Source organism: Bufo gargarizans, chromosome 3, assembly GCF_014858855.1.
Source record: "Bufo gargarizans isolate SCDJY-AF-19 chromosome 3, ASM1485885v1, whole genome shotgun sequence".
Classification (NCBI taxonomy): Eukaryota; Metazoa; Chordata; class Amphibia; order Anura; family Bufonidae; genus Bufo; species Bufo gargarizans.
The window spans coordinates 276,668,699-276,694,528 of record NC_058082.1 but is presented as its reverse complement, the minus strand read 5'-3'; the positions used below and the strand labels follow the sequence as shown (position 1 = coordinate 276,694,528).

Below are 25,830 nucleotides of genomic sequence, written 5' to 3'. Positions count from 1 at the left end.
AGAAGAGCAATTCAGCCTCTGCACTGCATACCAAGCACAGCACCATACATTGTATAGTGGCCGTGCTTGGGATTGCAGCAGGTCTCTGTTAACTTCTTTAACTTACCATGTAAGCAGCGGTCATTAGTTCCAACATTATAGCCTGAGCCCCCAGCTCCACAACACTGATAAGCCCTAAGGAAATAAAATGAACGTAAGCTAAAACCCTCAAATTAATTAAGATCTTATTTTTTAGATCAGGTTTTTATTATACACTTTAAAAAAAAAATTATGTTACTATCCCTATAAAATATTTTTTCATGCTTGCCATGTTACCATTGCCTTTTGTTCTACTGCTCGTCAGCTATCCTTTGTGGACTGCTGGAGAGTTGTACTCGGCTATCTCCATCAGTCCCATAAAGGTGAATGGAACAGTAGCATGCAAGCGTGACTGCTCTCAGTTCAAACGGGGAAACACAGGGTCACCATTCTTTTGATCGTAGAGGGCCTCCGTGGTCGGACCTCTGCCTATCAGACGCTTACTGTAATAGGATAATCCCTTTAACTGCCCATTGATTATAATGATAATCTACACCATAGTACAGATTTATATGTGCAAGGATCCTTGCCATGGTTTCAGTGATGGGGCTAAATTTATGGATGGATCCGCAGAAATCCAAGACTCAGGTTTGAATCTGCGGCTACTGCAGAAAATACACATGATATTTTAGCAACTTGTATTTCTATTGTGTGAACATAACCTTATAGCAACACTATACAAAAAGAGGAGACTGTATGCATCTGTCGTTCCTCTCTATGGTCTCCAGGACTGTTCTGTATTTTGGCATTTCTGGAGACTAGGAATCAACCGATTATCGTTTTTTACCGATATTATCGGCCGATATTCAGGATTCAAAGTTATCGGTATCAGCATCTATTTTGCCGATATGCCGATAACGAATCGGGAACACGAATCGCTCTGACAGCAGCACAATCCAAAACAATGAATGGGGATGAAACACAAGCAGTGTCTCCCTTCCCCCTGTGCTGCTGCTGCCACCAATGAGAGGAGAAAGAAGAAGAGGAGGGGAGGGGCTGTGGTCACTGCGCCACCAATGATGTTAACTCACTCATTCATTCAAATTTAACAGGAGGCGGGTGCTGGCTACAAAATCATATAGCCGCACCCGACCTCTATGACAAGTAGCTGCCATCCGCACCTGAGGCGTTAACTGCTGCGGATCGCAGCTACCGCTCATAGAGGTCGGGTGTGGCTTTATGACTCTGCAGCCAGCACCCGCCTCCTGTAAATGAATTAATGGGCGAGTTAGAGGTGGGGGATACTGTTGGGACCCCCACAGATCACGAGAATGGGGGCTCTGTACTCTGTGGAGCCCCCCTGAATTGGAGGGTGCAGCTGGTTGGAAATGGCCACAGCTCCATTAATTTCTATGGGAGAGCGGAAGATAGCCGAGTACAGAGCTCATCTCTGACACTCCCATAGAAGTGAATGGAGCGGCAGTGCTCATTTCCGACCAGCCACTCCCTCCTTTTAAAGGGGGGGGGGGGGGGGGGGATCTACAGGGTACAGGGCCCCCTTCTCATAATCATTGGGGGTTCCAGTGGTAGGATCCCCACCAATCTGATAGTTATCCCCTATCCTGTGGGGAAAACCCCTTTAATCTATATCATAGATTGAAGACTCAGGGATTTATGTTTAAAAGCATTTTTAAGAGAATTTTTTTTTTGCAGAAATATGTGTGGGCTAACCTGCAAAGAATCCTCCAATTTCAAAGCTCCACCATTCAATGCACACCATGAGCATGCTAGGTATGGCCAAGCGTATAAAGGAGCCCCATTCCTGCAAGCAATCCCTGGACCAACCTTAAAAAAAAAATCATATTCTATAAGTAATGTGAACAAGAATCCTGATGAGAACAAATAAAAGAACTATATTAAATATATAAAAATATTATGGAAAAAGAAAGACTAAGGCTACTTTCACACTTGCGGCAGGACGGATCCGACAGGCTGTTCACCATGTCGGATCCGTCCTGCGGCTATTTCGCCGTGCCGCCGCTCCGTCCCCATTGACTATAATGGGGACGGGGGCGGAGCTCCGGCGCAGCACGGCGAAAGGCCGCTGGACTAAAATTACTGCATGTCAGGCTTTTTAGTCCGGCGGCTCTCGCCATGCACCGCCGTGCTGTGCCGGAGCTCCGCCCCCGTCCCCATTATAGTCAAAAGGGACGGAGCAGCGGTCCGGCGGCACGGCGAAATAGCCGCAGGACGGATCCGACATCGTGAACAGCCTGTCGGATCCGTCCTGCCGCAAGTGTGAAAGTACCCTAATAACCATGAAAAAACCTGCATCTATAAAGTTGTCAGTGTTACAGCACCAACAGTGTGATATACATAAGGTTTTAAAAAACCCAAATGATAAAAAAAGTACTATGCAGTTCTAGCATAGTTCCCCATTTCCATGACAGTAGCTGTAGATTTATTAATAGTCACATACCTCCCCAGGTTAAAAGATGGAGCTTTTTCCAAATAGTATAAATAAAAAGCAATCCAGACATTGCAAACTGTGATAATGTGTTTGACCATGCCGATCCCCTACAGGAAACCAAAAAACACAGACAAGTAAATGAAAATGTATTTTTCTTATTTAAGGCCCTTTCACACTGGCAGATTACTGAGCATATGAACTGGTTTCCGATAATTGACCCATGTAAATGTGCCACTGGTCATAGGGGGAAAGAATTATTGATGCGGTACCCAAATTTATCATCTCAGCTCATCGTTTTCTGCTCGTCCCTGTACAGGGGAGACAATTGCTACATGTAAATATAGCTTTTTACCTTGGCCCATAGTCAGGCAATTATCAGGAACGTTTGGTATGTTCCCAATTAGGGGTCGGCGATATAAACGATCTACGATATAAATTCGGGCAACGATACAGATTTCGTCTATATCTCGATAGATGACCACGGAGCGGTAGTGAATTGAAGAAGCTTCTCACTCATCTCTCCGTGGCCTCCCGCCACTGCACTGGCCAGGCCCTTGCGTGCACACATTGTCAGCACGCTGGCTGACGCTAGGTCCCTCCCTGTGCATGCAGGGAAGAAGACGCAGTCCGTCTCCTGCGGACTCCATCAGCCAGCTGCGCACCCTGCAGGAAAGGTAAGTATATAAGCAGGGGCCCGAATCTACCGAGGGGGGGTGGATGGCTATGGCATGGGGCTGATGCGCTGGCTGGGGGACATGGATGACTGCAAATAGCAATGGCAGCATGGGGCTGATGGCGCTGGCTGGGGGACATGATGATGGTGGCAATGGCATGGGGCTGATTGTGCTGCCTGGGGGACATGGATAATGGCAATAGCATGGAACAGATGGCGCTGGCTGGGGGACATGGATGATATGGCAATGGCATGGGGCTGATGGCGCTGGCTAGGGGACATGGATGATGGCAAATGGCAATGGCATGGGGCTGATGTTGTTTTGTAATTTGTATACATACAGAGGAAAATAATAAATCGCGATATTTCGTTATATCGCACATGCTTCATATTATATAGAGATATAGATTTTAGGCCATATCGCCCAGCCCTATTCCCAATAATTGCCTGTCATACTTTAGTGTTTTTGTTGGTTTGTCTTTTTCCTTATTACTAAATCAGAAATGTTGACTATTTCATTCATTATCCAAGCAACACTGGAAAAATCACTTCTTCTGTAATGTGAACCGATTATCATATGCAGGAAATAGCTCGCCAACACAATCTTTGCTCTTTATTGACCAGGGGCGGACTGGGAACTTAAAATGGCCCTGGGAAAAAAACTAAAAGTGGCCCTATGTTGTAGGGCTGTCCCAGCAGAACTATGTACCACAGTGCAGCACAATATATATCCGCAAAAGCAGTCCCTCTTAAATGCCATTTTCTGCCCTACACCTCCAGTTGTTTCTGATTAAGATATGGAGCAGGGGCCTTAGGAGGAGAGATGCCAGCCACATCAGTTGAATTCAGCAGGGTATGTGCTGTCACCGGCTGTGTATATGAGTACCTGATTCTCACAGTGCTAATTATTGCCGAGAACTCATTATGTACCTGGCCATTGGCAGAGAGGAGGGCTTGGGTGGCTCCCTGGGCATCGTCCAACTGGGAAATTTCCCTGTAAAGTCTATGGCCAATCAGCCCCTGCTAGTAACTATAAGCATAATGTTAAAATGCCCCCCCCCCCCCCCCCGGTTCAAAAAACACAAAACACATATTAACTGGGTAATGAACAGAACACTTAACCTGGTACTCTCCATTTCATCTTTTCAGCTGCAGATCTGACGATTGCCAGACTCCTATTCTGTCATCCAAGATGGCGGCTCCACTTCTCAGACTACCTGATGCACACTGTGGATCAGTAGCCCAAGACACTTCCTGATTGTCCAGCCCTGCTCACATGAGCAGTCCAAAGCAGCAGGAAGTGTCTTGGACTATCAAATGCTGGTAGTCTGAGAAGTAGTGCTGCCATCCCGGATGGGATCTGCAGCTAAAAATATGACAAGGAGGGCAGCAGGTAAGTACTGTGCTCACTCCCAGTTATACCGTGAGGGGCAGGGTGGTTGGTCGCTTTAAAATACTACTACAGTTGTGCGCATGTATTTTCACAATGCTGCCACAGTGATGGGACTAGTTACATTATACTACACCACATGCACCCTTATAGGACACATTTTTTTCCCTGTGTAAAATTCATGTATTCAGTACACACAGTAAAGCTTACATAAACAGAATAATTAACTTTCTGAAGTATATATTAAGGACAGATAAGGACACTGCACGAATAACTATGATATGTAAAAAGACTCACACCACGCCCAGATTCAGGCCATACATAAAGATGGCATTCACTGCTACATTAATGAGGTTTACAGCAAGACCTGTAATAACTTGAGGCCATATTATACCCTGGGTGGAAACAAAAAAATTATTATAAACTTCAAAATAATGAAAAGATAGTAAAATCTGTGTAAAAGTTCGGATACGGTACAAACTGCAATATGCTACAGATATGGAGTATAATTATGGATGAGCAAATTTCATATTTTGAAATTCGAGTTCAGGTTGTGGTAGAATCTGAATTGCGTTATGGATTCCATAACGTAATTCCATGACAGAATGCATAAAGGAATGCCTTTAGAGGCATTCCGTTATTCATTTAGTCATAATAGAAGTCGATGGCCTCAATAACAGGTCCATCTGGTTTCCGTTATGCTGGAGTCCTCTCCTGCATAACGGAAACCGGACGGATCCATTATGCGGGCCATAGACTTCTATTATGACAGAATGCCTCTAAAGGCATTCCGTTATGCATTCAGTCATGGAATTGCCTTATGGTCCGTGGTAATGGAATACATAACGCAATTCAGATTATACCACAACCTGAACTCGAATTTCAAAATATGAAATTCGTTCATCTCTAAATATAATCTTTGTTTTATATCATATATATATATATATATATATATATATATATATCTTTATTTAAATTATTGTGAATTTTATCATATAAATATTCTTGTTTTTTTTCTTTACGAGTCAGAAGCAGCAGAAATATGATGGTACCCCTACGAATTCAGGGACATTTCAGCCATACAGTGCTCAAACTGGCTCATGTGGGCTCAAAGGGTAAGACAAAGAAAAAAAAAAAAAAGTGTTACTGCACCTCCACTGATCAATGCCACTGCATTTCCCATGCTGCTTCCTGTCTTGGGTAAAAATGGCAAGAAAGGGACACACAGCCAATCACTACCCTTAGTGGTGGCGCACCTCAATCAGTGATCGGCCATGTGGGACTTTCTTTCAGTTTCTGGCTGTGTTGAGCCAGGCATATAGTGGAGAGCAGTGGGGCCCAGAGCAGCATTGGGACAGTGATGGCAGGAGATCAGTGGGGGAACAGTTTTTATTTTAATTTTAATTTTAACATTGTCCATTTTTATTTTTATTTGTCCCTGGAAAACTCCTTTAATAGAAACATGCAATATGATGAGAAACTAAGGAAAACAACTGTACAAAATATCTCTAATTTAGTTAAAGAGTTCAAATATCACAAGATGTACCTGGTTTGTCAAGTATCGTGTCTGTAGCTGATAAAGGAACACTGCCTGTAATGGAAAATAAGAAACAAAACATAGCAGTAAAATCAACATACACTGATTCACAAAACAATGGGGGTTATTTATTAAGAGGGTTTTTGGTGTAAAAAAAAAAAGTTGCAAGACCCCGTTTCGTGACCTTTTAATGCAACAAAATTTTACTCTGTCCTTGGCACCGGGGAGTGGCGGGCCCAGGCCCGCTGCCCCAGGCAAATTCATTAACTTTTACACCTGTTTCAGGGACTGGATTAGGTATCGAAGTATGGATACGATACTGGGTCTTACTATTTACTGATACTAGGCTGTACAGCAGCGCAGCATAGTATCAGTTAGAGAATATGGCATGCGCAGCTCTCAGCGCGTGCCATGTTCTCTTCACTAGCACAGTGGAGAAGGAGGGAGTCCCTCCCTCCCCACTGTGACGTGGCTGCCGCTGCCACCAATGGGGAGATAGCAGGGAGGAGGAGGGGTATCACAGCCCCGGCACCCGGCCTCAATAACAGGGCACAGCGATCCCACGAACCTCAGCAATTAACCCCTCAGGTGCCACACCTGAGGGGTTAATTGCTGCGGTTTGGCGGATTGCATGCCCTGTTATTAAGGCCGGGTGCCAAGTCTGTGATACCGCTGCCTCCTATACTTGAATTAATGTGTTAATTACATTCATTGGTGGCGCAGTGCACCCCAATTGTTATATTCATTGGTGGAAGTGGCCACAGGGTCCCCTCCCCTCCATTGGTGGCAGTGGCAGTTCCAATCGGAGCCCCAGCAGTGTAATCGCGGGGCTCTGATTGGTTACCATGGCAGTCAGGACGCTACTGAAGCCCTGGCTGCCATGGTAAGCTCCCTGCTGATGAGTGTACTATGCACAGGGGAGCAGGGAAAGTGTGAAGTCCTATTCACCCTAATAGAACTCTATTAGGGTGAATAGGACAAGGGCTCTAGCCCCTAAGGGGGCTAATAGTAAAAAAAAAACACAAAAAAACACCAAAATATTAAAAGTTTAAATCGTCCCCTTTTCCAGTTTTACATATAAAATTTACAAACAAAAAATAAACATATTACATATGGCCACGCCCGAAAAAGTCTAAACTATTAAAATTTAAAAAAATATTTCCTATGCGGTGAACGCCTTAACATTAAAAAAACGCGCGATTTGCCATTTTTTGTCACCTTGTCCCCCCAAAACATAGGATAGGACTGTTCTATTATGGGCCGGACGTTCCATAAAATGCAGAATGCGAGGATCACGCCTCTTTATTAAATTTAGGGGCATCCACCAGCAAGACCCGGTCTGATGCCAATCTTTGATAAATAAACCCCAATATGTAATCAAAATTAGAATAAAATAACAGAAATAAGGAGAAGTATACAAGGCTGATAACCTGGCTTATAATTTACACAGAAAACACAAGTATTTGTACCTGTGGAAAAATTTTAATCCAACAACATCAGTGGAAAAACAATTATTTGGTGCCTGCACTTTTTTGAAACTTGAATTGTAAGGTTTGAATTGTAAGGTGAAGAAATATACTTTTTGCATCCATGCGAATGGAGAGTTAGGCCTCAGGCACACGACCATATGTATTTTGCAGTCCGCTAAAAATACGGATGACATTCGTTTGCATTCCGTATTTTGCGGAATGGAACAGCTGGCCCCTATAACAGTCCTAATCCTTGTCCGTAATGCGGACAATAATAGGACATGTTCTATTTTTTTTTGCAGAGCGGAAATACGGACATACGGAAGTCGAATGCACATGGAGTGAAACTACACAGAATGAAAATACATTCGTGTGCATGAGGCCTTAAAGGGATAAACCAGACAATGCTTTGTAGGGCTAGCTCAGCTGCCTGTAATACCTTTCGCTCACTGATCCGTTGCTTCATTCTGGAGAAAGTACTTTTTAATCTATATGCAAATGAGAAGTTTGGTGCACCGAGGGCAGGCCCAAGCCACTCTGTGCACCCTCACTCTCCCTGATTCTTCTGTCAGCCTCTCCTTCTTAACTGACAGGGCCAGCCAAGGTGATGATGCAGGAAGCGGATCGTATCTAGGAGGAGAGGAAGGGTCTGACAGAGGAATTAGGAGGAACAAGGATGCAGAGAGTGGCTTGGAACCGCCCTCAGTGCACTTAACTGTTCATTAGCATATGGATTCAAAATAATTTTCCTCCATAATGAAGCAGCGGATTCCGAAGTGAAAAGTATAATTGCATTCAGCTGAGCTAGCCCCACAAGGCATTGTGCCTGGTTTAGGGCGGGTTTACATTAGCATTATTGAATTCAGTTATAGGTTCCGTTATAACGGAATTCTAGGACGGAATGCAAAATAGAAGTCTTAAGCGTTCCGTTTTGCTCCGTCCTAATATATGTCTACGGGGGCACATAACGGTTCAGTTTGTTTCCGTTACACATGACAGAAAAAAATTGTCCTGTCGATAGGACAATTTTTTCCGTCATGTATAACGGAAACAAAGGGAACAGTTATGTCCCCCTACAGACATGTATTAGGACAGGGCAAAACGGAACGCCTCTTAAAGACTTCCATTTTGCATTCCGTCCTAGAATTCAGTTATCACTCTGTTATAACGGAACCTATAACGGAATTAGCAGTGAATTTCCTGGTGACACTCCCTTTAAATAATTTGTTCAACAAACTGGAAAACCAAAGTTTTGTGTGTGACTGTTTACAATGCGAATCACTGCTTTGCCCATTTCCTTGTTTCACTAATGTATTAAAAGAAAGCAAAAAGGGAGAACTTACAGGGAGAGCAGGAACAAATATCATCACATAGGTCTGTGTCAACCTAGGAAATAGAAAAAAACACCTGGCATTTACAAACCTAGGTATTTATTAATGAACTTAGATCAAAGTCAAAGTGTAAACGAAGGTCACTCATGCAATCTTGTGAAAGATGAGATGATTAATCTGTGTGACATTATCTTGTAAAAATTAACTTTTATTGTGTCATCCATTTATGCAAGGAAAGGAATTTTTCCTTAAATGGTTTGTCCGGGCTGCAGATATTGAGGACCTATCCTCAAGATCAACATCAGATGGGCGGGGGTCTGACTACCGGAACCCCTACCGATCACTTTGTAGGAAGGTTTACCTGAACAGCTACATTTATCATGTGGATAAAACTAGCTCAGTCTATGAAAAAAGGGGATAAGACATTCTTCAGATATATAAATGAAAAAAGGAAATTAAAACAAGGAATAACTAAATTAAAAACAAAGGACGGAAGGTATGTAGAAGAGAATAAAGGGCTAGCCGACTGCCTTAATGAATACTTCTGTTCAGTTTTTACAAAAGAAAAAGGAGAAGGACCTCCACTAGAAAGGATGACTAATAAATCGTTTGATGCATGTGTCTTTACAGAGGAAGATGTTCTAAGTTTGCTGTCTAAAGTGAAGACAAATAAGTCACAGGGGCCTGATGAGATACACCCAAAATTATTAAAAGAGCTTAGTGGTGAGCTGGCAAAACCGTTAACAGATTTATTTAACCAATCATTAGTAACAGGAGTCATCCCGGAAGATTGGAAATTGGCAAATGTCGTGCCCATTCACAAGAAAGGTAGTAGGGAGGAATCGAGCAACTATAGACCAGTGAGTCTGACATCAATAGTAGGCAAATTAATGGAAACCCTATTAAAGGATAGGATTGTGGAACATCTAAAATCCCATGGATTGCAAGATGAAAAACAGCATGGGTTTACTTCAGGGAGATCATGTCAAACAAATCTTATAGATTTTTTTGACTGGGTGACTAAAATAATAGACGGTGGAGGTGCAGTAGACATTGCATATCTAGATTTTAGTAAGGCTTTTGACACTGTCCCACATAGAAGACTTATCAATAAACTGCAGTCATTGAGCATGGACTCCCATATTGTTGAGTGGATTAGGCAGTGGCTGAGGGACAGGCAACAGAGGGTTGTAGTCAATGGAGAACATTCAAAACAAGGTCATGTTACCAGTGGGGTTCCACAGGGATCTGTACTGGGACCAATTTTGTTTAATATCTTCATAAGTGATATTGCAAAAGGCCTCGATGGTAAGGTTTGTCTTTTTGCTGATGACACAAAGATATGTAACAGGGTTGATGTTCCTGGAGGGAAACGCCAAATGGAAAAGGACTTAGGAAAACTAGAGGAATGGTCAGAACTCTGGCAACTGAAATTTAATGTGGATAAGTGCAAGATAATGCACCTGGGGCGTAAAAACCCAAGGGCAGAATATAGAATATTTGACACAGTCCTGACCTCAGTATCTGAGGAAAGGGATTTAGGAGTAATTATTTCAGAAGACTTAAAGGTGGGAAGACAATGTAATAAAGCAGCACGAAATGCAAGCAGAATGCTTGGATGTATAGGGAGAGGTATAAGCAGTAGAAAGAGTGAAGTGCTTATGCCGCTGTACAGAACACTGGTGAGACCTCACTTGGAGTATTGTGCGCAGTACTGGAGGCCATATCTCCAGAAGGATATAGATACTCTAGAGAGAGTTCAGAGAAGAGCTACTAAACTAGTACATGGATTGCAGGATAAAACTTACCAGGAAAGGTTAAAAGACCTTAATATGTATAGCTTGGAAGAAAGAAGAGACCGAGGGGATATGATAGAAACTTTTAAATACATAAAGGGAATCAACTCGGTAAAGGAGGAGAGCATATTTAAAAGAAGAAAAACTACCACAAGAGGACACAGTTTTAAATTAGAGGGGCAAAGGTTTAAAAGTAATATAAGGAAGTATTACTTTACTGAGAGGGTAGTGGATGCATGGAATAGCCTTCCTGCAGAAGTGGTAGCTGCAAATACAGTGAAGGAGTTTAAGCATGCATGGGATAGGCATAAGGCCATCCTTCATATAAGATAGGGCCGGGGCTATTCATAGGATTCAGATATATTGGGCAGACTAGATGGGCCAAATGGTTCTTATCTGCCGACACATTCTATGTTTCTATGTTTCTATGGATAAAGTTAATACAAGACTTATGTATTGTGATTCTCCATATTGCCTCCTCTGCTGGCTTCATTCATTTTTTAAATCTGATTATACGGCCAGTTCACATGACTGATTTTGAGAAGCATGCTTAAAAAAATAAAAATAAAAACCTCACTGCAGAATCCAAGTGTCTTTTTTCAGCATGAAAAAAGCAGTACCGATGACCTATCCTAAGGATAGGTCATCAATATCATTGGCCTGTACAAGCCCATAAAAGTTTTTTTAAATCCTCTCCTTCCCCACTCATCGTGACATGTCAAGGGAAGCATCCTTACCTGGTTTCGGCAGTGACGTGCCTCATTGGCTGCAGCAGTGCACATGACCCTGTCCCTGCTGAAAGCTTATAGGCAGGGATCAAGGCGCAATAAACACAGTGATCCATGGAGCTGAAACAGAGTGTCGGGCCTCAGGTAAATATGCTTCTTTGACAGGTCCCGCTGGGAGAGTGGGGTATTTGAAAAAATATGGACAACCTCTCATACATAGGGTCAATGAGGGTCATTGTGTTTTCATAAAAATCTTAATGTCATACCAAAGGATTTGATTGTGTTTACTCTCCTTGCTGCAGGACAAAGGTTTTCTCTAGGACAAAGGTTTTATGAAAACTCACTGACCCTTTAATGACACCGATTTTAAAGTTACAGAATTAATGAAGAGTTAAATGGGTTTTCTGATACTATACTACTGATGACCTATCCTCTGGACAGGGCACCAATATCTGATTGGTGGGGGTCTGACACTGGGGACCCCTGCTGATCAGCTGTCTGAGAAGGCAACGACACAGAGTGCCAATGGCTTCTCAAACAGCTGATCTCCGGGGGTCATCGGTGTCATATCCCCACCAATCAGATACTGATGACTAGGCTTCAGCGAATTGAGCTTCAGATAAAAAAAAACGAGATTTTTGTATAACTTACCAGTAAAATCTGTTTCTCGCTCTTCCTTGGGGGACACAGAAGACCTTGGGTATAGCTCAGCTCCCTAGGAGGTGTGACACTAAGTGAAAACTGTTAAGCCCCTCCTCTAGCAGCTATACCCTCAGCCTGGAGAGAGAGACTGCCAGTTGCGTGTCTAAGTAGTGAGAAAAGGCAATGTCTAACAAGTGGAACCAACAAGCCAACTACCCAACGGGGTAAACCAAATCCGGAAACCGTGTAGAATAAAACAATGAATGGGTGGGTGCTGTGTCCCCCCAAGGAAGAGCGAGAAAAAGATTTTACTGGTAAGTTATACAAAAATCTCGTTTTCTTGCCCATTTTCCTTGGGGAACACAGAAGACCTTGGGACATTCGAGAGCAGTCCAAGAGGGGAGGGACCACAACTCCAAGGCAAAGCACCCGAAGGCATCAAGGAACCGCCGCCTGCAAACCCAGGCGGCCTAAGGCAGCATCCGCCGAAGCCCAAGTATGCACCCTGTAGAACTTGGTAAGGCGTGCAAGAAAGACCGGTCGCCGCCTTGCACAATTGCATGGCCGAAGCCCAATGCCTCCGGCCCAGGAGGCACCGACCGCTCTGGTGAAATGAACGGTGACACCAAAGGCAGATCCCTGTCCTCGGTGCGGTAACCTCAGTAATAGCCATTCTGATGAAGCGGAGGGAAGCCACCCTGGGGGCCGTCAAACCGTTGTGCGGACCTCCTGGAAACACAAGAGACCGAACTCCGACAAGAGTCGGAGATCTCCAAGTAAAACTGCAAGGCACAAACAACGTCCAATAGGTGAAGTGTCCATTCCCGGAGATGAGAAGGGGAGGACGATAGCCTCATTGAGATGAAGGCAGATACCACCTTCATAAGGAAGGAAAGGACGGGATGGAGAAACAGCCCTGTCCTGGAAAAGGACAGAAGGCTCGGAACAAGAAGGGGCCGCCATGCAGACACCCGATGGCAACAGAAACACAACTGTACAGGACAGAAGGAGTAGGGAGAACTTCTGTAACGGCTCCAAGGGAAAGATTGGAGCGCCAAGAGCTCAGTATGTAGTTCCCAGGGCGGTACCGGAACGGTACAGAGGAACCAAAGGGCCACTCCGTGGAAGAAGGTCTTGAACTCTGTAAGAGGAAGGACAGCGCCGACACTTGACACTTCAAGTAACAGAGTCCCAGTCCCAGGTCCAGGCCGGACTGGAGAAAGACAGAACCATAGGGAGAGAAAGGCAGAGTGGGGGAAAGCCCCGCTTCCCACCGAACCCCAGGTAAGAACCCTAAGTCCGACAACAGATCCTGGACGAAGCACGGCCGGGAGCGAACACTAGCGTGCCTGCTGGAATCGCCTGGCAAGCGGGAGAAAACCCTATGTGATCAGGCGCAGACCAGTAACACAGGCAGAAGGGTCGGCAAAACTGGTCCCGTCAGCCCCCGAGCAACGTCGTCCTGTATCCACCCGGAGTGGGGGAGCAGAAGGACAGACGGAAGGAACTGAAAAAGGTCCGCCCAGCATCCAACAGATGCCAGGACAAAACAGGTTAAAGTCCATGTCGACATAGCCACCACAGGAAGGTGTTCTACAGTCCCGGTGTAGGAGATCTAAGGACAATCTTGACCGAAGGGTAGTCCCTTTTCAAGTTACCGAGAAGGTAAGTCCACAGCAGGACCATGCCCGGAATGGAAAACGCAATCTGCACCCAGCGGGAGGACAGAACGCGGTAGACCCGGTAAATAGGCACACAGCTAGTACTGAGTGAAAAGGAAAGGGGTAGTAACGTTTTAAAACCTAACTTTTATTAGGGTTATTAAAAGTCCCAGTGGTGGGAGGAGAACCCCTACCAGACAAACAGAACACAAAACAACAGAGGACCTGAAGTAACAGGTCGCCTGATGGTCAGATACCCGTTCACGTCTCAGAATGTAACCGGAGGTGGACTATGTGACCAATAGACGTTTAACAAAACAAGAGACCGTAGCAGGTGTGCCGTGGTCTACAAACATGCCATGCGGCACATACAGGTCCTTCTCAAAAAATTTGCATATTGTGATAAAGTTCATTATTTTCTGTAATGTACTGATAAACATTAGACTTTCATATATTTTAGATTCATTACACACCAACTGAAGTAGTTCAAGCCTTTTATTGTTTTAATATTGATGATTTTGGCATACAGCTCATGAAAACCCAAAATTCCTATCTCAAAAAATTAGCATATCATGAAAAGGTTCTCTAAACGAGCTATTAACCTAATCATCTGAATCAACTAATTAACTCTAAACACCTGCAAAAGATTCCTGAGGCTTTTAAAAACTCCCAGCCTGGTTCATTACTCAAAACCGCAATCATGGGTAAGACTGCCGACCTGACTGCTGTCCAGAAGGCCATCATTGACACCCTCAAGCAAGAGGGTAAGACACAGAAAGAAATTTCTGAACGAATAGGCTGTTCCCAGAGTGCTTTATCAAGGCACCTCAGTGGGAAGTCTGTGGGAAGGAAAAAGTGTGGCAGAAAACGCTGCACAACGAGAAGAGGTGACCGGACCCTGAGGAAGATTGTGGAGAAGGACCGATTCCAGACCTTGGGGGACCTGCGGAAGCAGTGGACTGAGTCTGGAGTAGAAACATCCAGAGCCACCGTGTACAGGCGTGTGCAGGAAATGGGCTACAGGTGACGCATTCCCCAGGTCAAGCCACTTTTGAACCAGAAACAGCAGCAGAAGCGCCTGACCTGGGCTACAGAGAAGCAGCACTGGACTGTTGCATGTCATTCGGAAATCAAGGTGCCAGAGTCTGGAGGAAGACTGGGGAGAGGGAAATGCCAAAATGCCTGAAGTCCAGTGTCAAGTACCCACAGTCAGTGATGGTCTGGGGTGCCATGTCAACTGCTGGTGTTGGTCCACTGTGTTTTATCAAGGGCAGGGTCAATGCAGCTAGCTATCAGGAGATTTTGGAGCACTTCATGCTTCCATCTGCTGAAAAGCTTTATGGAGATGAAGATTTCATTTTTCAGCACGACCTGGCACCTGCTCACAGTGCCAAAACCACTGGTAAATGGTTTACGGACCATGGTATTACTGTGTTCAATTGGCCTGCCAACTCTCCTCACCTGAACCCCATAGAGAATCTGTGGGATATTGGGAAGAGAAAGTTGAGAGACGCAAGACCCAACACTCTGGATGAGCTTAAGGCCGCTATCGAAGCATCCTGGGCCTCCATAACCCCTCAGCAGTGCCACAGGCTGATTGCCTCCATGCCACGCCGCATTGAAGCAGTCATTTCTGCAAAAGGATTCCCGACCAAGTATTGAGTGCATAACTGAACATAATTATTTGAAGGTTGACTTTTTTTGTATTAAAAACACTTTTCTTTTATTGGTCGGATGAAATATGCTAATTTTTTGAGATAGGAAATTTGGGTTTTCATGAGCTGTATGCCAAAATCATCAATATTAAAACAATAAAAGGCTTGAACTACTTCAGTTGGTGTGTAATGAATCTAAAATATATGAAAGTCTAATGTTTATCAGTACATTACAGAAAATAATGAACTTTATCACAATATGCTAATTTTTTTAGAAGGACCTGTATAAGGGTTGGTCTACAGGTCCGAAACCCCGGAGAAAGTGTTCTCACGTGTGGATGCGTCCTCCAGTTGGTGGTCACTTTGTACAGGAGGGCCACAGGGAGGAGTCTGTCCCTGGTACTGCCCTACTTGGCCTAGAAAGCCCTATAGTGCCTCCTAACACGGGGTCCTATCCCCGCAAGGGGTGGCCCCGTCCGGAACTTTGCCCTGGAATAGAAGACCCTAGATAACCCTGTCAGAACAGGGAGGTGGCCCTATGTGGCTTTAAACCCGGGTAAGGCTATTAATATTGGGGTAACAATGGAGACAAGCTCTGGATCCCAGGCTTGTGTGGGGAATACTCTGAGTCCCAAAGGTCACTACCTATTAAAAACCCCTTAAATCATCAGGGGACAGGGGTGTAAGGTAGGATGTGAACCCCCACTCTCAGTCCATCTGTATGGTTATAGCAGATGCAGGGGGGGGGGGGGGGGGGTTTGGGTATTGAGTGGCGCAGACTGAAAGGGACTTGGTAGTCCAAAATGACCCAGGTACTGTTTGGCCTGAAGGTCTAATGGCTTGTGTGGGGTACGGCAGGATGGATGCACGTGCCGAACCAACAGCCGGCGTCTGACACAGCTAGTACTGCCAGTGAGAACGAGGGAGATGGTACAAGACCACAAGGAACACCGGAACCATCCAAGTGAACAACCATGCTCTCCCCCGAGGGAGGGGGGGAGGCAGTGAAGAAACAGCCTCTGAAGCCTGGATGGGGCAGAAGCCACATCGGGGTGATATGCCCCAAGCGGGAGCCAAAACAGAGCCGGCGAGGAAAAGCAGTCGAAACAGAGGCCGGCATAACACCCTCGAACCGAAAGGAGGAGTGGGCATCAAGGAAGCCATATGGCAGCTCAAAAGCAGAATCCCTGCTACTCTGTGAGACGCCCTGCTCACCGCCTCGCAGAAGGCGAATACCCTGAAGAACCCAAAGTGGAGGTCCCCCGGACCTGGATAATCGAGCACCCAAGAGAAGTTGGGTGACCTACCCGAGAAGAGCAGCCCGAACCTGGTAGCAGATCAGCCTGAAGCGCAGAGGGCACCAATAGAAAGGACTCATACCACACTGCATCCGAAGAGGAGGAAATGGTAGTAGGCGAGGGAACAGTAGTCCCGCCAGAGCCAATGTAGAAGTCTAGTGGCACTGCAGACAGCACTCTCGACCCAGTGACCACTTGCGCAGGGAAGCAATGTCGCGGGAGGACGAATGGGTACGCATCTAGGAACCACAAACACTCCCCAGGTGTAAGGGCCAACGAACATGGTGGATGCCGTCACAACGGGACCACAATATTCAATCCAAACCAGAGAATGAGTACCACCCAGCTCGGTGCAGTAGAAAGCAAGTAGAGCCCTTCTATTTATATATAAAGTATATATTAATTTTATTGTTTGTTTGACAACAACTTAGGTTTATACAGGTGGACACAATGATCTCTTCAGAGAAGAGTGCAAGGCTTGCGACAAGCATCGTATCCCAAGAGAAAAAAGTATGTCGCAGGAGGAAGTGAGGCATACGTACGCGCAGCCCCGTAAGCAGTGAGAAGGCAACCCACCTACGGGAGGAGAAGGCATACACGGCCCAAACAGCGCACAAGAACGTCCGCTCACTGCAAAAATAGTCACTCAGCGAAGGGGGCTAGCCAGAGAGTCCCACAGTATCTACGGAAGTGCAAAGTGCAACCTGAAAGGGAATTATGCACAAGACTAGTACGGCATGCTTGGAACGCAAGCAGTCCGCCCAGAAAGGGGGGAAATGTACCTGGCAAACACTGCAGTCGGCAAGAGTGCAAAGGCCCGCCCCAAAAAGGGGGGGATGCCAAGGCCAGTACCTACTTCGGAAAAGTAGGACATACCATATTCCGCCCAGAAGGGGGCCATGCACATGGCCGCACAGTATCCAGCAGGAACGCAGGAAGGTCCACCTAGTGAAAGGGGGGCATGCACAGGGTTATCCTAGCATTAAGTGATTGTGCAATAATCCACCCAACACCGAATTACATGAGAGTGCAACCACTCCGCCAATGGAGGGGGACGTGTACCAGTCCAGCACCGCATATACAAGGACAGGTGTGAATCTCGTGAACGTGCAAAATTCCGCCCATGGAATGAGGGGTGGTCATGCACAAGGCCAGCACCGTATCCAATGGGAGTGCAAGCATTCCACCCATGTTAGAGGGCCATGCCAGTGAGTGCAATATGCCGCCCAGAAAGGGGGGGGGGGTCATGCACATGGCCAGCATCGCATCCAGGGAGACTGCGAGCACCCCGCCATGGATGGGGGTCATGCACATGGCCAGCAACGTACTGGCGAGAGAACAAACACAGTCAGTGAGAGTGTATGTATGTCGCCTGAGGAAACGAGGAATGCCCATGGCCGGCAGCGAATACAGTGAGAGTGCGATACACCGCCCACGGAAGGGGTGTCATGCATATGGCCGGCAGCGGATCCAATGAGAGTGCAAGCACCCCGCCATGGAAGGGGGTCATGCACATGGCCAGCAACCTACCGGCGAGAGAACAACCCCAATCAGTGAGAGTATGTATGCCGCCTGAGGTAAGGAGGCATGCCCAAGGCCGGCAGCGAATCCAATGAGAGTGCAGCATACCGCCTATGGAAGGGGGTCAAGCACATGGCCGGCAGCGAATCCAGTGAGAGAGTAGAATTCCGCCTACGGAAGGGAGTCATGCCTATGGCCGGCAGCGAATCCAGTGAGAGTGCAGTGTTCCACCTATGGAAGGGGGACGTGCACATGGCCAGCACTGATCCGGTGAGAGTGCAGTATTCCGCCTATTGGAAGGGGTTCATGCACATGGCCAGCAGCGAATCCAGTGAGAGTGCAGCGTTCCGCCTATAGAAGGGGGTTACTCACATGGCCGGCAGCGAATCCAGTGAGAGCGCCGCGTTCCGCCTATGGAAGGGGGTGCACAAGGCCAGCCCGCAGCCAGGGAGAGTGCAGTATTCCGCCTAGAAAGGAGGGTCAAGCACATGGCAGGCACCATAACTGGAGTGGGTGACGAATTCTGCCTATAGAAAGGGCCGCATGCACCTGGCAAGCGCCGTATCCGGCGCTGCGATCCCCTGGAGGCGGCATTTCAGGTGCCCACCCCGCGGGCCGAAGAGTCAGGGGCCCGGGAAGGAGCGCCGGCCCAGCATGTCGCGAAGCCTGGGCCAAAATTGCAACGCCACTGCCGTCAGGAGCGGGCCCCAGGCCCTTAGCAGCGCACAGGTAAGACCGGGTGGCCGACGATAGAAGGGACTCCGGTAGGAGAAGGAATGCAATTAGGCTGAACCTATTGCAGCCAGCGGCGTCCTATGGAGGCCAGGAGGGGAGGAGAGGAAGCATATTGCCACCCTGTGGCACCCCAGGGGCCAGTCTAGGTCCAGCATGGGAAGGGTCCAGAGGCACCAGTATGGGGGCCAGGCACGCAGGAGACCGAGGTGGTGGTGGTGGTGGTGGGGACGTAGGGCTGGAGAAGCCGCTCTCTCACCATCAGCCGTCTTCACCCTCGGTCCGTTCCAGCAGGGTCGCCCCTTCAGCTACTGGCACCGTAGTGGCAGGACGCTGGAGGAGGGACTTGGCGTGCGGGCGACCCTTGCGCTGGTGGGATGCAGGGGAGCTAGGCTGCCCTGGTCTACCTTGCCTTCTGTGGGGGAGGCAGCAGTGCGGGTAATCGGCACTGGCGCAGCTCAACCTCGGGAGAAACGGAGAGGTCTAGTGCGTCTCTGTTGTCCCTGATGGTCTGGAAGAAAAAGAAAAAGTAAAAATCAAAAACTAAAACAAAGAGAAAACAGCCCTGCAGAGGAGGGAGTGTCTTGCCTCCTTGGACACTAAGCAAAAAACTGGCAGTCTCTCTCTCCAGGCTGAGGGTATAGCTGTTGGAGGAGGGGCTTAACAGTTTTAACTTAGTGTCATCCCTCCTAGGGAGCTGAGCTATACCTAAGGTCTTCTGTGTCCCCCAAGGAAAATGGGCGAGAAACTTTGTTTTGTAATTCTGTTTCCGTACAGCATTAAAATGCCAAACTTTGTGAAGCCCGAAGTTGCACGAGACTTCGGTGAATGACTTTGGTATTTCCATCTGCCTAATAAAAAATATTTTAAAATAGGAATCCTAAGTCAGGTTTGGTACTGGCTGGTACCTTGGTACGAAAGCCAACTTCGAATTCCTATTTGAAAATGTTTTTAAATACGCAGATAGGAATACCGAAGTCATTCACTGAAGTCTCACGCAACTTCGGCCAAGACAAAGTTTTGCTACATGGAGCCCATACATTTTTATGCTGTATCGAAACATCATTACAAAGTTTTTTTAACAAATTGATGTGAAGCTCGATTTGCTCAAGCCTACTGATGACCTATCCTGAAGATAGCTCATCAGTAGTAAAGTCCTAGCAAACCCTTTTAATACAAAATATTATTTAACCAGGTCAGCATTTTTCGTTCGTTTCCTGGTGTTGCTAAATGTTTCAACGTCTACAGCTGATAAAAAGTAAAGCCTCATGCAAATGACAGCATTTTTTACGGATCACACACGGACCCCTTAATTTCTACGGGGATGCAATAAATGCAGACAGCACACGGATGTAATCTGTGTGTTGCCTGCATCCGTGAGGCCATTCCTGAAATTATAGACCATGTCCTATTCTTGTCTATTTTGGTGACAAAAATAGGGATTTATACAATAAGGCCTGCAGAATGGGCAGTACGCACATAACCGGTATCCGTATCTTGCGGATCCATGGTTTGCAGATTGCAAAAATGGCAATGTAACTACAGCACTTTTTTTTATTTATTATGAAGCTATTTATACATACTGTTCCACAAAGCAGCAAAAACACCAGCAAACATTTGTGTTGTTTCGTAACATTACAATATATTGTAACTAATCAAACAAATGAAAATAACACCAATCTCCAGTAGTCCCATAGAAATGAATGGAGAGGCAGTGTGCATGCTGACCTGCTGCTCTATGGATTTCAGAGGGCCACGCAAAGTACAGGCTCCCATTCTAGTGATAGATGGTGGTCCCAGTGGTTGGACCAGCACTGATCTAACAGTTATCTCCTATTCTTTGGATACGGAAGGAGTGGGTAACCTCCGGCCCGCGGGCCGCATACAACCATTTCATGTGGACCCCCCCCCCCCTCCCTGTGAAAATGCTAATGACAGGAAAATGAGAACAGCACTGGCTGTACTCACCTTTCTTCTTCCAGCCCCACTACAGTGTCATGACGTAGTGCATGTAGATGCGCACTATGACCAAATGCTGTACGTTGTCAGGTCACAGTACAGCGCGGCAAGAAGACGACCAGGGAGGGTGAGTGAATCTGCCAAGTGGCAGCGCTGTCCGGAACTGGAGAGGCAAGTTTATTTTTTTTAAATGTCTGATCTGAGGTCTGATCTGAAACTAATGGAGGGTGGGGAGGGTTTGATGGGGGTCTGATCTGAGGCTGGGGGGTGTGACCTGAGGCTGGGGGTCTTATCTCAGGCTAGTTAGGGTCTGATCTGAGGCGGATGTAGGCTCGGGGGTCTGATAGGAGGCTGATGGAGGTGGGGGCAGATCTGAGGCTGAGAAAGGGACAAAGGCAGGGAAAGTGAATGCTGGGTGAACCCCTCTCTGGACCCCCTGGGTTTAGCTTGGCTGCCATTAATGCCAAATAAAGAACTAAATATATAACATTCTCAACTTAAAAATTAGACTGCTAGATGTGGTAAAAATGGCACCTGTACTATATGTGATATATATAGTGCAGGCGCCATTTTGTGCTGCAAAAATACAGTGCTGTAGATTTTTTTTTTAACTTGAAGTGCAATTTGTGTAACTTACCTCTAAGGGCCCTTTCACACTTGCGTTGGCCGGTTCCGGCATAGAGTTCCGTCGTCGGGGCTCTATGCCGGAAGAATCCTGATCAGGATTATCCTAATGCATTCTGAATGGAGAGAAATCCGTTCAGGATGCATCAGGATGTCTTCCGTTCCGGAACGGAACGTTTTTTGGCCGGAGAAAATACCGCAGCATGCAGTACTTTTTGCTCCGGCCAAAAATCCTGAACACTTGCCGCAAGGCCGGATCCGGAATGAATGCCCATTGAAAGGCATTGATCCGGATCCGGCCTTAAGCTAAACGTCGTTTCGGCGCATTGCCGGATACGACGTTTAGCTTTTTCTGAATGGTTACCATGGCTGCCGGGACGCTAAAGTCCTGGCAGCCATGGTAAAGTGTAGAGGGAGCGGGGGAGCAGCATACTTACAGTCCGTGCGGCTCCCGGGGCGCTCCAGAGTGACGTCAGGGCGCCCCAGGCGCATGGATGACGTGATCGCATGTACACGTCATCCATGCGCCTGGGGCGCTCTGACGTCATTCTGGAGCGCCCCGGGAGACGCACGGACTGTAAGTATGCCGCTCCCCCGCTCCTACTATGGCAACCAGGACTTTAATAGCGTCCCGGCTGCCATAGTAACACTGAAAGCATTTTGAAGACGGATCCGTCTTCAAATGCTTTCCGTACACTTGCGTTTTTCCAGGTCCGGCGTGTACCTCCGGCAAGTGGAGTACACGCCGGATCCGGACAACGCAAGTGTGAAAGGGCCCTAAGTCACTTATATGTTTGACCAAATATAGCAGTCAAATTTTTAAGTTGAGAATTTTGTATGACCCCCGAACGATGTTACAAATATCCAAATGGCCCTCTGCATTTAAAGCAACAGGCCACTGTGAGACCCACTGTAAGGTTTATACAATAGTATACAATGCGATATTAGAACAATGCTCACCTGGCAACATCTGGGTCCTGTCTACACAAGAGCAGCACTTGTTCAGTGTTGATGAATATGGCCCAGCATGGGAAGCAACACAACATCAGGATCAGAATCCCTCTCTGTAATACTGTCCCCACGCGCTTCATGTTTTTTCCTCCGTAGCTCTATAAAGTTAACAGAAAGTAAAAGCTACAATGATGTTGAAGGATGGAAAGAATGAAATATTTTCATGCTCCGGTTCTCTATGCTGGCTCCATGTGGCCACATCACTGCTGTAGCCAGCCATTGGCTGCAGCAGATGATGTGACCATGCCATGCTGGTTGTAAACAAGCTAGGGACCGGAACATGGATAAGTGGGAGCCAGCGTGGAGGACCAGAGCAGCTAAGTATGAATCTTCAAAGGCAGAATGCGTGCATTAGATAAAAAAGTAAATATTCTTGATTTGATTCAACTTTATTGTCATTACACATTTATAAATACAGAGTAACGAGATACAATTTGCATCTAATCAGAAGTGCAAAGAGCAGAAAGTGCAATAAAAACTGGTTATATATGCTGCTTATATAGATAAGGGTAGTGTAGAAGGTAGGAATAGTTATGTTCCTGGAAAACTCCTGGAAAACCATTCAGGACTAGGTAAATTTTAGTCTTTTTTTTCCCCTCCACACCTTCTGATGGCCTATCCTCAGACCCTCGTTGATCTGATATTAAAGACCTATCCTGAGGATAGGCCATCAATATGAAATTCTTGAACAACAACTTTAAAATGACCACAACCATTTGTGTTATGGCAGAGATGTCTTAAAGGGGTTATCCCATGACTAACGTAAAAAATGAAAATCAGACATCATATAGTACATGAAAATCTCTTGCTATCAAAGCTAGAACCAGCCCTGCACCTCACATGGATCCAGACATCTCCCCATTCATTGCTCTGCTGGATTTATATCAAGTTGACAGCTCAAGAAGGGGGGGGTGTCTTTTCTGCTGCAGTTAAGGGGGTGTGTCTATGTTCTTCCCATCACAGCTCAGGAGGCAGATGAGGGATGAAACTGAGCATGTGCAGCCTTCTCAGTGAGCAGGTCAAAGTAATAAGAATAAAAAAAAACAGCAGGTGGTGCTTTACACATACATTTTATTGAATAACTCAGTGGCTATGCCAAATTTTTAATTACTTGCTATTACGAAAGTATTAAGATCCAGGTGCTGGTTTGTAAACTGTACAATATTATTCATGGGACAACCCCTTTAACCCCTTAGGGACCCATGACGTACCGGTACGGCATGGATCCCGAGTCCTTAAGGACCCATGACGTATCGGTACGTCATGAGTTTAAATTGAGATTGTGGCGCCCTAGGGGTTAATCCGCACAGGATGCCGGCTGAAATCATTCAGCCGGCATCCTGTCACAACGCCTGGGGGGGTCATATGACCCCCCGTATCGGCGATCGCAGCAAACCGCAGGTCAATTCAGACCTGCGGTATGTTGCTATTTCTGATCGCCGCGGTCCCTGACCGCGGCGATCAGAAACTTTAGTGTGGCACAAATCTATAGTTATCACCCCCCCTGCACCCCTGCATGATTTTAGCCTGGTGGGAGGTGCAGGGGGGGTGTTGCGGGCGGTGTGGGCGGCAGGCGGGATCGCGATCCCCCGCCCGCCTCCCGCCGAATAATCGTTGGCTTCTAGTGGGTATACCGTTTAACCCTTGGATGTCAGCCGTTTAACCCTTTCCATACAGCGGTCCGTACGGACCGCTGTATGGAAAGAGTTAACAGTAAGATGCGGCTCCCTCCCTCTCCCATCGGGAGAGAGTCCCCAGACAGCCCCAGTCCTTACCCTTCCCCGTCTGCGAAGTTGTGGCAGACGGGGAAGGTTCCCGTGGCAACAGGACGCCTTCTCAGGCGTCCTGCTGTCCATGGTGCTGAACAGATCTATGCTGAAAGCATAGATCTGTTCAGTGTAAGTAAAATACAGTACAGAAACCTATATAGGTTCTGTACTGTATTATGCAGACACCAGACCCACTGGATCTTCAAGAACCAAGTGGGTCTGGGTCAAAAAAAAAGTAAGAAAAAGTGAAAAAAAGTGAAAATCAAAAAACACATTTATCACTAATTAAAAATGAAAAAAAAAAAAAATTCCCTACACATGTTTGGTATCGCCGCGTCCGTAACGACCTGATCTATAAAACGGTCATGTTACTTTCCCCGCACGGTGAACGCCATAAAAAAAAAACAAAAAAAAAAAACACTAGGAGAAAATTTAAATTTTGCCCACCTTACTTCCCAAAAAAGGTAATAAAAGTGATCAAAAAAGTCGCATGTACGCCAAAATAGTGCCAATCAAACCGGCATCTCATCCCGCAAAAAATGAGACCCTACCCAAGATTATCGCCCAAAAACTGAAAAAACTATGGCTCTTAGACTATGGAAACACTAAAACATCATTTTTTTGGTTTCAAAAATTAAATCATTGTGTAAAACTTACATAAATAAAAAAAAGTATACATATTAGGTATCGCCGTGTCCGTATCGACCGGCTCTATAAAAATATCACATGAGTTAACCCCTCAGGTGACCACCGTAAAAAAATTAAAATAAAAACGGTTTAAAAAAAGCAATTTTTTGTCATCTTACGTCACAAAAAGTGCAATAGCAAGCGATCAAAAAGTCATATGCACCCCAAAATAGTGCCAATAAAACAGCCATCTCATCCCGCAAAAAATGAGACCCTACATAAGATAATCACCCTAAAACTGAAAAAACTATGGCTCTTAGACTATGGAGACACTAAAACTTTTTTGTTTTAAAAATGAAATCATTGTGTAAAACTTACATAAATAAAAAAAAGTATACATATTAGGTATCGCCGCGTCCGTGACAACCTGCTCTATAAAATTACCACATGATCTAACCTTTCAGATAATTGTTGTAAATAACAAAAAAAAAAAACGGTGCCAAAAAAGCTATTTCTTGTTACCTTGCCGCACAAAAAGTGTAATATAGAGCAACCAAAAATCATATGTACCCTAAACTAGTACCAAGAAAACTGCCACCCTATCCCGTAGTTTCTAAAATGGGGTCACTTTTTTGGAGTTTCTACTTTAGGGGTGCATCAGGGGGGCTTCAAATGGGAGATGGTGTAAAAAAAAAAAAACAGTCCAGCAAAATCTGCCTTCCAAAAACCGTATGGCATTCCTTTCCTTCTGCGCCCCCTGCCGTGTGCCCGTACAGCAGTTTACGACCACATATGGGGTGTTTCTGTAAACTACAGAATTAGGGCCATAAATAATGAGTTTTGTTTGGCTGTTAACCCTTGCTTTGTTACTTGAAAAAAGATATTAAAATGGAAAATCTGCCAAAAAAGTGAAATTTTG

General features: G+C 46.0%; 1 protein-coding gene across 5 annotated transcripts in view; it reads right to left on the bottom strand.

Moving 5' to 3' along the window:
* LOC122931852 (multidrug and toxin extrusion protein 2-like) overlaps positions 1–25,830 on the bottom strand; it is a 129,083-nt gene that overhangs the window by 36,278 nt on the left and 66,975 nt on the right. For all 5 annotated transcript variants that reach the window (XM_044285903.1, XM_044285907.1, XM_044285906.1 and 2 more), the window contains exons 4-10: positions 22,465–22,613; positions 8,901–8,943; positions 6,098–6,142; positions 4,849–4,946; positions 2,498–2,595; positions 1,750–1,863; positions 107–174 (exon numbers count right to left, since the gene is read on the bottom strand). In XM_044285903.1, coding sequence (XP_044141838.1) covers positions 107–174; positions 1,750–1,863; positions 2,498–2,595; positions 4,849–4,946; positions 6,098–6,142; positions 8,901–8,943; positions 22,465–22,613 — 615 coding nt within the window. The remainder of the gene's footprint in view (positions 1–106; positions 175–1,749; positions 1,864–2,497; positions 2,596–4,848; positions 4,947–6,097; positions 6,143–8,900; positions 8,944–22,464; positions 22,614–25,830) is intronic.